This window comes from Podarcis tiliguerta (assembly GCF_965153285.1).
Source record: "Podarcis tiliguerta genome assembly, chromosome: 17".
NCBI lineage: Eukaryota > Metazoa > Chordata > Lepidosauria > Squamata > Lacertidae > Podarcis > Podarcis tiliguerta.
In genome coordinates this window covers 25,837,148-25,851,283 of record NC_139550.1, presented here as the reverse complement: position 1 = coordinate 25,851,283, position 14,136 = coordinate 25,837,148, and the positions used below count along the sequence as shown (strand labels likewise).

At 43.9% G+C, this 14,136-nt stretch overlaps 1 protein-coding gene across 3 annotated transcripts in view; it reads right to left on the bottom strand.

Annotated features, from left to right (window-relative positions):
* The window catches only part of ADAMTSL1 (ADAMTS like 1), a 473,481-nt gene that overhangs the window by 222,739 nt on the left and 236,606 nt on the right, over window positions 1–14,136 (bottom strand). For all 3 annotated transcript variants that reach the window (XM_083419278.1, XM_083419280.1, XM_083419279.1), the window contains one exon: window positions 4,397–4,524. In XM_083419278.1, coding sequence (XP_083275404.1) covers window positions 4,397–4,524 — 128 coding nt within the window. The remainder of the gene's footprint in view (window positions 1–4,396; window positions 4,525–14,136) is intronic.

Genomic DNA, 14,136 nt, shown 5'->3' with positions numbered 1-14,136 from the left:
TTCTCAATCTGCGAATAGGCAAAAGTTCACATTTGGTTTCATAAATCAAACTGAACTCTCTTGATATGGAAGCAAAAAACAACACACTTTTAAAGACAATTCCGACTATGGAGTATGTCCCTTTTGCATATGTGCCATAGACAGCTTTTACGCACACCACCCAAAATACTTGTTTTCATAGAACAGTGGTGTCCAAACTTTTTTCAAAGAGGGACAGATTTGATGAAGTGAAGAGCCGTGAGGGCCGACCAAATTTGTTGACCTTTTTTTTAGGGTTGAAGTTGTTGAGGTTTCTTAGGATTTTACTCCAGGAAATAAACTGCCACAGGGGTCAGATTAAACCGAGTGGCAGGCCGGATTAGGCCCCCAAAATGAACTTTGGACATGCCTGTCATAGAAGATACCTTACTAAGCATAACTAGGCAACTAGACAAATTATAGTTTGTTCACCTTCATCTTTGACTACCTTCTCCGAGAATCCCCAGATACTATCATGAACTGCAGCCTGTACTGATGAAGCAATGATGCAAACCATGGTTTGGTGGTTCAGATTTAATGCCAACTATGGTTTGCTACTCAGTTTCAAATCATAGTTTCAGATCCTGGTTTGGCATGCACTTGCAATAAACATGGCTTGTCAGATGGGAGTCTGTTCAGGTTATCATTCATGACAAATCTTTTTTTATTTTTCCAGGCCCTAGAAAAATTGTTGAAGAACAGTACAGAAATCTGACAAGTTACCTACCTACAAACAAATAACTTAGCTTGGGTTTAGCATTGTTTTGCATTACTGCTGAACAAATTCATACTGCCCCATGTTCAATATATGTTAAAAATTACAGTGAAAGTAAGCATTGCCTTCAAGGAAGAAGCAGAGCAGAGAGTGGCAGTAGCTTTTGTGCATCTAAGGACTAAAAACCACACGAACTGGCCAAATGAATGCTTCTGCTGAAGCCATTAGGTAAGAGTAGAGGTAACCCTCATCCTAATCCTTGATTGAAATGCCTTATTATTTCCCCCATTCTCGCTAACAGCAGAAAGAAGCCATACACTCGCTGTGGGTATATCAACCCTTCCCTGCAAATCCTATTTCCTGCAGTCTCTTCCAGGGTCAGAATGGTAGCAGAACCACAACACTGCAAAGCAACTTGCATCATTGGCCATGATGGCTGGAGCTAAAGGGAACTGGAGCTGCCCATTCTTGGGATAATGAATCTTAAGCTAACCTGCTGCTTACCGGGAGGGAGAGGGGTGAAGCAGCAGCAAGGTCAGTGCTGTGCAAATACACTAGTGGACCTAATCCTGTGTGCCCACACAGTCCAAGCCTTGTCACCACCATGTGTTTCCACATCCCAGTGAGCGGCAGTGATGCTGCTACTAGGACACTATTGTTGTGGCTCCATCTCATTGGGTGAGCTGCTCCTGGCCTTAAAAATGATCCATAATCACTGTAGTCCAGCTGCTTCACTACCTTCACATACCTGCTGATATCCCCCTTGTATACAATGCCCAGAGAAAATTTTGTATCATCTACTAACTGGTCCTCCGGCCGATCCCCCAGAAAGTGAGTGTCAAACTCTTAGCTGATAAACATCTGCAAATTACACATCTGGTAGTCAAATTTGCTCTGGCAGCTAAGAAGCTCCATTCCAGCTATATTGATGCTTTCTAATTTTAAAATTTTTTATGCTGTCAATTTTGCATGCTGTAAACTTTTATAGGTTATGTTGTGTGATTTCAGAGGAAAACCTTGCCTTTGTCCTCTGCTCTTCATTGTAAAGGAGATTGCAGAGGGGATGCTGGTGGCGCTGTGGTCTAAACCACTGAGCCTCTTGGGCTTGCTGATCAGAAGGTCGGCGGTTCAAATCCCTGAGACAGGGTGAGTTCCTGTTGCTCTGACCCAGCTCCTGCCAACCTAGCAGTTGGAAAGCACACCAGTTCAAGTAGATAAATAGATACCACTGCGGTTGGAAGTTAAACGGCATTTCTGTGTGCTCTGGTTTCCGTCACAGTGTTCCGTTGCACCAGAAGCAGTTTAGTCCCGCTGGCCACATGACGCAGAAAAGCTGTCTGCAGAAACGCCGGCTCCCTCGGCCTGAAAAGTGAGATGAGCGCCGGAACCCCATAGTTGCCTTTGACTGGACTTAACCGCCCAGGGTCCTTTACCTATTCTTTTACCTTGTAAAGGCCTTTGGCTATACACAATAAATCGATTGACCTTCACAGTGATTGTTCAGCTGTTTAGTTGTCTTGAGAGGAGGTGTAGAGATTTACTGTGCTCTGGTAATGATGAATGAGTTCCCTATGGAAAAGCTGGGCTAATTCTAGTCCAAGGCAACGGCAAGCCATTGTCCATTTCTACAGGGAGCTAAAACAAACACATTGTTGCCCCACTGATTTCATGGTTCCATCATGAATCTTTCCTCTCCTCATAAACATCCCACTCCTGCCTCAACGTAACAGCAACAGGAGATCTAGCTTCCATCTTTGTGCTGCCTGGACTCAATTATAAAATGAACAGTGCTTCCTTACATCGTCATAATATCAAACCTAAGAAAGCACTTTTGGACAGTATTTCCTTCCCAACAGGTTTCTATTAAATTCTCATCAGCATGGTACAGAAAACATGTGCCAGGTTTTTTTGCTCTGTTTAAATTACACCTGGGTGCCGTCAACGTGTAAGATAATAAAAGCATCATTGAAATTGATATATGATTATTCCCGCCAAATTCATACTTGTTGACATGTTCAGAGTCATGCTCTGTGGCAGCTTCCCTCTTCTCAGTTCACAGAAACCCAAATTCTGTACACATCAGGTCAATTTATGCACATTAATCTCAGGGCCATGGGTTCAAGCCTCATGTTGGACAAAGGTTTCCTGCGTTGCAGGGGGTTGGACTAAATGATCTTCATGGTCCTTTCCAACTCTGCAATTCTATGATGCCATGATCTTCCTGTTTAGGAAGTACTTTTTGAAATCTAGTAGAGTAATAAACCTGGTTTTAATTTAATGCTGCTTGCTTGGGCTGTAGGTTTAAGATTTGCATGCATGTGGGTACTTTAGGTGTGGGCTTCAAAAGTTATTCTAAAATGGATTTTATTATATTAGTGATATTTGTCATAAGGGGTTTCAAGAGTCCGGTGGGGCTAGTTTAAGACTATAAATTTCAAAACAGTGTGGGTCTTCTTGGGCACAAAGACACACATTTACAGTTTAGCCTGCTGCTGATAACACGCAGATCTTTCTGAGAGTGAAACTAGACATAATACTTGCATTTCCGTTTGTGAGTGAGTGCATGTGAATTGGTTTGGTTTTTAAATGAGAAACGAGCCACTATACAGACAGAACTATCATACGCTCCCCGACTGTCATCCTGTCACTCTTACAAAACTACTTTTAGTAAAAATGGGGACCAGGGATGCCAACTATAGGGGGCAAAGGGGGATTCAGCCCCCTCAATATTTGGGGGGCAGGGGGCTGAGCTCACCCCTCAAAACTGAGGGGGCCATCGTCCCTTGCCGCCAGAGGGCAAGTGCTCGGGAACTGGGTGAATTCAGGACACGAGCGCCCACCACATGCCCCAGCCCTCACCATCGCCAGGTGAGCGTTTGGGAGTGGGGTGGGGTAAGGATGAATCACATGACACCAGGCCCCCTCAATGTGTGTGTGTGTGGGGAGGGAAGTCGGCGTCCCTGATGGGGACCTTCCATTGGTGCCAGAGTCTTTTGCTCTCCCATCTCTAGGGTTAACAGGAATGGCAGAGGAGGGGGAGAATTTCCATTGGGACAGTGGCATGAAAGAAAGGGTCAACGCCCTGTATCAGAATTGATGGGGGTGGGGCGGAGGAAAGAACTTCCTAGTGATTCATTTAGCATCTTGTCTAGTTTGGTCCCGAATCTCCTTTATAACCTAAAGGAAATATTCTGTAAAAGCAAAAGCTCAGTATGTTATTATACATGTGCGCGTGTGCATGTGTCTATATATAGGCACAAATATGGATATCTTTTTGGGGGGTTTTATAGATCCCATATGACTAAATGATTTAGGGTGCGAAAGCTGGAGGTTTATCTCAGGTTCAATGCATGGGAGTGAAGAGGATTACCACTCTGAATGAGAGAGTCTATGAGTGGTTTCATTTTTCATTAGCTGGCAACGAACTGTTTGGCATTAGACTCAGGTAAGAACTATGTAGGGATTGTTCGCTGTGCTGCACGTTTTTTTTAACTGCAGGCATATTTTAAGGACTGTGCGTTGGGCCATCAACCCCGTTGGAAGGTTGCCTGAAGAAGACGCGACCTTTCGTCTTCCAAGTTTGAAATGCAAGCACGATTCCGAGACACCCGCTGCTCTGTATGCTGTAGACTGAAGAGACTCAAGAGACATTTAACTCCTTACTTGCTGCTCAGGCAGCGCCTGAGGGAGTAGGAAGCGCCTCCCCCACAAGTACGGGAACATTCGCTCCACGAGCCCCAGGCATCCCACAGCGTATCTCGGTCTTCCTCCGATCGAGCAGTTCGAGAACTCTACAAGAGAAAGAAAGAACGAAGTCAATAAAAGGAGACATTGGTGACAGTCAAAAGGTTTAAGATGTAGCCATTTTGCTTCCTCAGGACTGTTTGCACAAGGCATCCTCACATCCAGATTCTATACCAATGAATCTGGTTCCTTGAACGAAACGGCATTTTTGCAAAAGAATAATTCGCACTAATGTGTAAATCCATCTGCTCCATCTGGTGCACTGGCTGAGACCCTTCCTGTCTCACCAGAGTGGTACATGCTCTGGTTATCTCCTGCTTGGATTACTGCAATGTAGCCCCCTTGGGGCTACCTTTCAAGGTGACTTGGAATTGACAACTAAGAATGCAGCTGCCAGACTGGTGACTGGGAGCAGCCACCGGGACCATATAACACTGGTTCTGAAAGACTTACATGGGCTCCCAGGACAATTTCCAAGCACAATTTAAAGTGTTGGTGCTGACCTTTAAAGCCCTGAATGGCTTTGGCCCAGTATACCTGAAGGAGCATCTCCACCCCCATCGTTAAGCCCGGATCCTGAGGTCCAACACCGAGGGCCTTCTGGCGGTTCCCCCACTGAAAGAAGTGAAGCTACAGGAAACTAGGCAGAGGGCCTTCCCGGGAGTGACGCCCACCCTGTGGAACACCCTCTCTTCAGATTTCAAGGAGATAAAGAACGACACAATTTTTAGGAGACATCTGAAGGCAGCCCTGTATTGGAAAGTTCCATTATTATTATTATTATTATTATTAATAATCACCACCACCACCACCATCATCACCACTGGAAACACTTCATTCCAATTGCTTTAATTGGGGGGGGGGGGAGTCTGGAGAAAGTTTTGGTTGCTAAAAGGTGAAGGTGAAAGAAATTGATTCTGCGCATGCTCCAAGGCCCGCTGTCTTTTATTGATCCATTTCAGAGATGACCAGCGGCATTCAAAATAAGTCTATTATTTTGGGTCTGAATTGGGCTATTCCTTGTGTTAATTGTTGCATTTAGATGAAGGCTATGGGATGGTCAGAGGCAAATGAGGACAAACATGAAAACTACTTCTCAAGAAATCGAGTAACACAAAACACACAACCACTGGCTTCTGATATAGTAACTTGAGGTCTAAACTACTGATTGTTTCTGCTGGGATGCTACAGCAGTTTAAGGCATAAAATAGCTTTCTTATCTTGAAAGGCTGCATGAAACCTTTGTCATGATATCAGAAGCCTAGCGAAAAAGTCTTCTGTGCTGAATGCAGTTATTCACAGGCAGTTTGGGTAGGGGGGTAGGGAAGGGGTTCGCTGAAGGCTGGAACTGTGAACAGTTCGGTATATATTTTTTCAGGAAAGCCTTTGAACTTATCATAGACCTAAATCCAAACCCTCAACATCTACCAACAGCTGGGAACTGTGCCTGGGGCCCTCTCTCTTTAAAGTTCTTTATCAAGTAGGACCTACCAATGTGGCTGCTGAGAGCCTTTGACGTTACAGTTGACAGTTGTTTATACTGGGAATGAAACAACCAAGAATCTATTTATTAGTAATGCCGAGGGAATGTGGTATTATGCGCTGTTGTGTTCTCCCGCAACCCCACTTCTCATTTAATGTAATAATGAGCAGTAGGAATGTTATACCAACTACATTACCCAGCGGTGCTGCTACTGAAGCGACTGGGTAACAGGGAGATCAAACTCACATAGCATAATTTTTATTACTGTTGTGCCAAAATCCGTCATCCAGTTTCTTAAAAGAGGCTTCCAGGATTTAATGTGTTTTATTTAACTGATTGCTCTAAGCCCTACACCGCTTAACCTCAGATATTTGACAAAGACCTGTTTATATTTCAGAAGGCATTTTAAAGTAAGTTCTACCATGCCTATTTATTGAACTCATGTTTTCACTTGTGTTTTTTGTTTGCTTTAATCACCGTATTATTTTGGTTGATTGTTTTATTGCTGGTAGTATGCCCATCTGTGGTGAAAAGTGGTCTATAGGATCACACTAATACAGATTATTAGAAAACTCAGCCTAACTAAATATGGTCTGAAGCTCAAAATAAATAAAAAAACCTAAGATCATGGCCACTGGGCCCATCACCTCCTGGCAAATAGAAGGGGAAGAAATGGAGGCAGTGAGAGATTTTACTTTCTTGGGCTCCATGATCACTGTAGATGGTGACAGCAGCCACAAAATTAAAAGATGCCTGCTTCTTGGGAGAAAAGCAATGGCAAACCTAGACAGCATCTTAAAAAGCAAAGAAATCACCTTGCCGACAAAGGTCTGTATAGTTAAAGCTATGGTTTTCCCAGTAGTGGTGTATGGAAGTGAGAGCTGGACCATAAAGAAGGCTGATCGCCAAAGAATTTATGCTTTTGAATTATGGTGCTGGAGGAGACTCCTGAGAGTCCCGTGGACTGCAAGAAGATCAAACGTATCCATTCTGAAGGAAATCAGTCCTGAGTGCTCACTGGAAGGACAGATCCTGAAGCTGAGGCTCCAAGACTTTGGCCACCTCATGAGAAGAGAAGACTCCCTGGAAAGGACCCTGATGTTGGCAAAGATGGAGGGTACAAGGAGAAGAGGATGACAGAGGACGAGATAGTTGGACAGTGTTCTCGAAGCTACAATCATGAGTTTGACCAAGCTGCGGGAGGCAGTGGAAAACAGGGGTGCCTGGCGTGCTCTGGTCCATGGGGGCACAAAGAGTTGGACACGACTAAACAACTAAACAACAACAACAATCAAGTTCTTCAAACTATTGAGTGAAGAGAGGATTTCGAGCAGGCATAGGCAAACTCGGCCGTCCAGATGTTTTGGGACCACAACTCCCATCATACCTGATCACTGGTCCTGTTAGCTAGGGATGATGGGAGTTGTAGTCCCAAAACATCTGGAGGGCCGAGTTTGCCTATGCCTGATTTAGAGGTACACAGCTTAGAGCAGGGCTAGCCAATGTTGTTGAACGACATCTCCCATAATACCTGACTATCGGCCATGTAAACTGGGGCCGATGAGAACCGTACTCCACAAAACATGTAGGGAACACCATGTTGGCTATCCTTAGATTAGAGCAAGTTGAGTCAACAAGACTGGGGCATAAAATCCTAGTTTAGAAAGTAGCAACAGGCATAATCAAGCCAAAGCTAAATTTTAAACCCTTAAAGCTCCAGCCCCATGTGCAATACTTAAAGTCCCCCTAATGCATTCAACAGAACTTTATTATGAGTAAACATACGTTTAATTGGACTGTCAGCATCTCCCACTCAAGCCAATGGAATTCAAATGTGTTTCGCTTTGTATTAAGTGGAAATGGTATATTAAGCTGTTATTGAGAATGGAAGGAGTCTAAAAAACTAATCCCAGCGCTTGATTTTAGAGCACAGATTTTGTTTCTTCCTGTGTACCATTTCCTTTTTTAAAAGTCATTTTACAGTAGAAAGTTAATCTTAGAAAATGAAGCACCCTAGAGACAGATTTGTGGCTACTAAAAAACAGCAACACCCAAGTTTCCTGCAGCCACGCCAAGGGCAGTTCTGTGAGTTTAAAGGAAGGGTTGAGTGGCAAGGGTCAGGTGCAGGTGACAAGGGGGATTCACAAAACCGGTGTCCACTGACCTGCTGCTCCTTTGACATTTCCAAAGTGACATACTGGCAGCATTCCTACAGCTGCTTCTCATCACCCTTTAAAGGCACAGGAAGCTCCTTTTTTAAAAGAAAGAAAGAAACCAGAGCACAGAGATATATACTAAGGGAAATGAGGATTCAGGGCTAGATTCATTTGCCTTTAAAGAAAAACAACCAGCTGATCTTGCAGTTATTGCTGCAATAAACCACGTAACTTGTTCAGCCCATGTAGCTCTGCTAGCTGCTGGCTATGGAACAAGGAGGGCACCAAGAATAGCAACGTCAGGTTGAAAGTGAAGAAGTACCGCATCCTGCTATTTCATGCATCTAACTGATGGGAATGAACAACAGGAAACTGGGAGTTGTTACTGTACTACTAAGCTGCCTGCCAAATGGTGGGAATGACTGCTACAGGGCTCAGCTTGCTGAACTCAGAAGGACAGTACTGGTTCACAGGCTGTCAATATCATAGGTAAAGGGACCGCTGGCCGTTAGGTCCAGTCGTGACCGACTCTGCGGTTGCGGCGCTCATCTCACTTTATTGGCCAAGGGAGCCGGCATACAGCTTCCGGGTCATGCGGCCAGCATGACTAAGCAGCGCATGGAAACGCCATTTACCTTGCCGCTGGAGTGGTACCTATTTATCTACTTGCACTTTGACGTCCTTTCGAACTGCTAGGTTGGCAGGAGCAGGGACCGAGCAACAGCAGCTCACCCCGTCGCGGGGATTTGAACCGCCAACCTTCTGATCGGCAAGTCCTAGGCTCTGTGGTTTAACCCACAGCCCTTAATTCTACACCAAACTACACACGACACTTGCTGAGTGGCAACTTGGCTTTTATTAATTAAACACCAGGAATGGGGGATTGCAAGTAAAATACATTTCCATTTATGCATGGTTCATTCTCGTGTCAACAACTCCCCTAGAAAACTTCCCCAGAGATTTGAGGGATCCTTTGGGGTAGTGTGTGTTGTGGAGCAAGGGGCTTCAGCCTGGGGTGAGGATTCTACTTGCATAACCCTATATTTGGATCCAAGACTTTGTACTTAACAAAAAACCAATCCATTTTTCATATAAGAAGATGCGAAGCTTAGTGGCAATTGGCTCGTGATAATCCTACAGCATCTCTAAATGACATCATTCTGGAGGAGACGGGATGTGCAGCCTGCTTTCCAGAGTCCACATGTGCTAGTGACCCCCATTTCACACTTACCTTCCAACTTTACTGCAGGTGGAAAGAACTCAGGGACCAATATGGGCTGTGTAGTTCACTTGGCAACAGTCCCTTTGTGATTGTGTGCCAACCTCTCCCCCCCCCCAACAACTTCTTTCTTATGGAAATGTATGGTAATCTAATTTCCTGTCTTTCCAGTTTCAAATGCACCAAACTGTGAGAGGAGCAAATTGCCCTCTAGGCACACCACAGAGAGCCACGTGGTGCATGGTCAGGAAATACTGCCGCCAGATGAACGGAATCGTGCAAGGCTATTGGTGCAAAACAGAGAAGCCTCGGAGGACTGCGCACTACGGAGAGCGAAGATAAAGCTTTCCCAAGAAAGCTATTCAGTGAACTTAACGGCTCTATTCCATCCCATTCGTGAACATTTTCCTTCTTCGACTGACAATACTCTGCCAAATACCGTATTTTTTGCTCTATAAGATGCACTTTTTCCCTCCTAAAAAGTAAGGGGAAATGTGCGCGCGTCTTATGGAGCAAATGCAGGCTGCACAGCTATCCCAGAAGCCAGAACAGCAAGAGGGGTGGTTGCTTTCACTGCGCAGCGATCCCTCTTGCTGTTCTGGCTTTGGGGATAGCCGTGCGAAGCCTCCTCAGAGGGAGGGAGGAACGTTCCCCCTGCCCTGAAGAGGCTTTGCGTTGCTTTCGCCGAAGCCAGAACAGCAAGAGGGATCGCTGCTTTTGCTGCGCAGCGATCCCTCTTGCTGTTCTGGCTTCTGGGATTCAGAATATTTTTTTTCTTGTTTTCCTCCTCCAGAAACTAGGTGTGTCTTATGGTCTGGTGCGTCTTATAGTGCAAAGAACACAGTAGTTCTGGTTTGTGGACAGAACCATAGCATACTGGGAAGTTACTGTAGGCTGTTGTACTTCTACGGAGACTCAAACCGCATCTGAAACAGTTGTAGGGGCTTCTTTCCTCCCCTCCTCTCCTGTGCCAAAGTAGCTTTCTAAAGATCCGTCTCTAATTTAAACGGTTAACGGAATCTCATTCTAACTACTGTAACATGCAATATTTCATTGTTTGGCTTTCATCCAGGGGCTGGTGGGGTGGGGGTGGGGTGGACCAGGGACCTAAACTGAATTAATATATTCTTATAGCACAAGAATATCAGATCAGTCCAGCGCACAAATAATTATTACGCTCATTAGGCCTACTAAATTCAATTCTCTCTTATCTTTATTAAAATGCCACGCAGCTTAATTTTGAACCAACCCCTGTAATTGCTGGGATAAAGATAATAATTAAAAGGAAGCAAGATAAGTGATCAAATGTTGACCACAGCCAATCCCAACAGCTGCAAAGGATCACCCACACACTGGCTGTACAGATGTTCTCCATCCAACAGATGCAATCCCATTATCATTTACATGTTGGGCAAGGATAGTCAAATCCCTGGTTTCTGATATTTTTACGGCAGCTTGCTTCCCAGATTGTTGTCTTAAATAAAAAACAAAACTCAAACTGGACGGGGGGTACAAGAGAGAGAGAGAGAGAGAGAAGTTTTGTCTCACCGCAAAGGTTTTTGTAAATCACGAAAGAAACCTAGAGCAGTCATGGTAATAAGCTGAGACTGAAGAGCAATTAAGCAGGGGTCACAAGGTGAAGCCACAATCACTGAGCGCTCTTACCTCATCACAAATTCCAAGCAGTAGAGCAACTTGAATTTGGATGAGAAGTCCAAATTTCCCCGAATAAATTTGCACGCCCACCAAGGAAAGAGCCATGTGCCTGCTATTTGCATTCCAAAATTCATTATAAGACCTACGCTCCCCCCCCCCAAAACATGTGACCTCCAGCTGGAGCACGGTCCAGGTTTCCTTTTAACAAGTGGAATAAACATAATTCATTTCAACTTGGGCCATGTTTAATGTTAGGAGAAAGTAAAGTGATTTCCCCTCCTCTTCTGAACTGACTGGTGATGCCTTAAAGGCCATTTAAAGGTTTAGAGGAAGAATGTGTTTGTTTACCCTGAGTCTGAAGACTGCCTTGATATATAAACAGCCAACCTGTCTAATCCAGTTTTGCCACTTTCCTGAGCTGTTTTTGTTTACTGCTGCATTAGCACTTGAGGATTTACAGTAGTATAAACATTTAAGAAAAGAATTTTTTCAGAAAGGCTCCAAGAAACATCAAGCAAATCCCCCTTGGACAATTACTGTGGAAAGGAGATCTTAGGAAAGTGAATTCGCATCTGAAATGTTTGTTGTCTAGTACCACAAATCAACAAATCAAGTGATTAGACAAGAATGAGCAACATGACTTGCCAAAAAGAAAGGTCAACAGAAAAGTAGAGGCAAGTTATATCTTCTCTGCTCCAGTATTGAAAATTGCAGTTTTCCATTAATGAGCAATTGTTCTTTTAAATGTGCATCTTATTCCCCTCTCATAGGCTTAGCTAACTAACAAAATAAAATGCAAGCACTAAAATACATTTTAAAATCTGGATATTCTGCCAGCCTGGGCTTAAATAACTGTTTCCTCTTAGGATGCTTCCAAAAATGGCCCATACTTTAGAGTATGGTGAGTTTCCAAGACAAATGGGGATTTTTGCTTGTGGGGTGAAAGAAAGTCTTCTTTTTATGCTCTTGTTCCAATTACGATAATGAAATTGTTAGGAGGGTGTTCTTTATAGGCGGAAAGGAAAATTAGGGAGGAGCTTTGACTGGCAGAATTGGCAATACTGAAAACAGCACAATACCTTTTCTTGATTGGTAAGAAATTGATTGTTTGGTGTGGCAGGACTCAATGCACAAATATGGGCAACACACACACACATACACATATATCGGTATCAAGCAAGCAAGCAAGCGTGTATGTGTGTGTGTGTGTGTGTGTGTGTGTTGCCCATATTTGTGCAAATTTACATTGACTGAGATAAGCTATTGGAACTAATGTAAAAGAAAATTTCTGTAAGTTTGTGTCTGCAATAAAATGTTTAGGGCGACTGCATTTCCCCATCTCCTGGTTTTAATTAAATATACATCAAAGATTCAAAGAATCAAACACATCATTAATCAAACGTGTGCAACAGCATGGTATTCATAAAGCAGGAGAATACTTTAATAAAGAGCTAATTCAGAATCCAAACCAACCTGTGCATTCACATCAACCATGACCTAAAGAAAAAGTGCTAAATGAATAAATAGATAAATAATAGAAAACCAGCTGTTCTACATGTATGTCGAGGCAGAAGGAATTATTCTACTTCTACTGTTTGGTTTTGTCTTTTTGCATGAGCATCCAGTATTCGAATGGACAGACATGAATTGGGAATCACAAATATTGTATTTCACTTAGTTCGGTGCATACGTTGCTTCACTCAAGTGACCTCAATCCCCACCCCAAGCAATACAGATGTAAGCCGCAATGGCTTTTCCAAACTGCTTGGAATCAGTCCTGTCCTCAGTTCCCTAATACACACTTAACCTTCACTTGACCCTGTTAATACCGCTAGGTATAGCTGCATTTAACAACAGAAGAACAGATAGCATGTATCTGTAAAAAGCAAAAGCAAAATAAAAAACCCCGTAAACAAAAAAAACCCCTCCCAAATCTGCCAGTATAATGAAAAATATGTACATATTACATAACATGGAACAGGTCAAATATTGGAGATTCTATTACCCATCTCTAGAGCCTTGCTAAAAACATTTGTCTGGCAAATGAATCAGGCCCAGAGTGGGTGTTTTTTTTTGGGGGGGGTATGCATGTGGGGTTTTTTTTGGTTTTTTGCTGTCCTAGAAAGCAAATGATTCAGATAGCAGCGTCCTGAGTGCTGCATGTCTGAAACATCACAAGCCACAATGCTCTTAATCTGAAGTTGCACAAAGACGGAGCTGAACATAAGCCTTTTCGGACATTCATTCCATGTAGAATGGATGCAAACGGAAACCTGCTCCCTCATCCCATCTACAGGTGTTCATTTGAATGCTTGAAAAGAGTGCCTTCCATCAGGTTCGGCTGGTGGCCCAGCTGCGCCCCTATCTGGACAGGGATAGCCTAACTACAGTTGTCTTTGCTCTGGTAACCTCTAGGCTAGATTACTGCGACGAGCTATATTCTATTTAGGGCTACCTCTGAAGACAGTTCAGAAATTTCAACTGGTGCAGAATTTGGTGGTAAGGTTGCTCACACAATTCAAAGTGCTGATACTAAACTATAAAACAGCTCAGGGCCGCAATACCTCAAGGCTTGCCTCTCCACGTCTGCGCATGCGCGGGTGGCGATTCACCGCTTCTGCGCATGCGCATGTCATTTTGCGCATCTGCACATGTGCAAGCAGCAAAACCCGGAAGCAACCCTTTCCAGTACTTCCGGGGCGCAACCTGAAAACGCGCAACCTGAAGCAAACGTAACATGAGGTATGACTGTAATGGCAACGGCATGCTGAAAAATCTGGTGAAAGCAGGAACAATATCACTATACAATGGTAATTGCAGGAAGTCCTAGAGAAAGATAATCCCTAGGCCTTTACTCTTCTGTCTTTTCTATCATAGAGTGCTGAGGGTCTTAAACCACGTGACTAATGCCAAGTGACTTACTCATTGGGCCACTGATTCAGCTAGCAAACTGGTATGAACTCCACTGTGCTGCATCACCTCAACTGCAAGCGATGGCAGGGATCAAGAGAAACATGGACCCAAAATGGGCCTCACCACTATCCGCATTGAGCGCCTGGATCTAGCCCTTTTCTCCTTAGTCTGAGCAACTTGTCGCTCACATTCAAATTGAGCTGCTCAGACCACCTCCCTGCTTGCCTCTCCT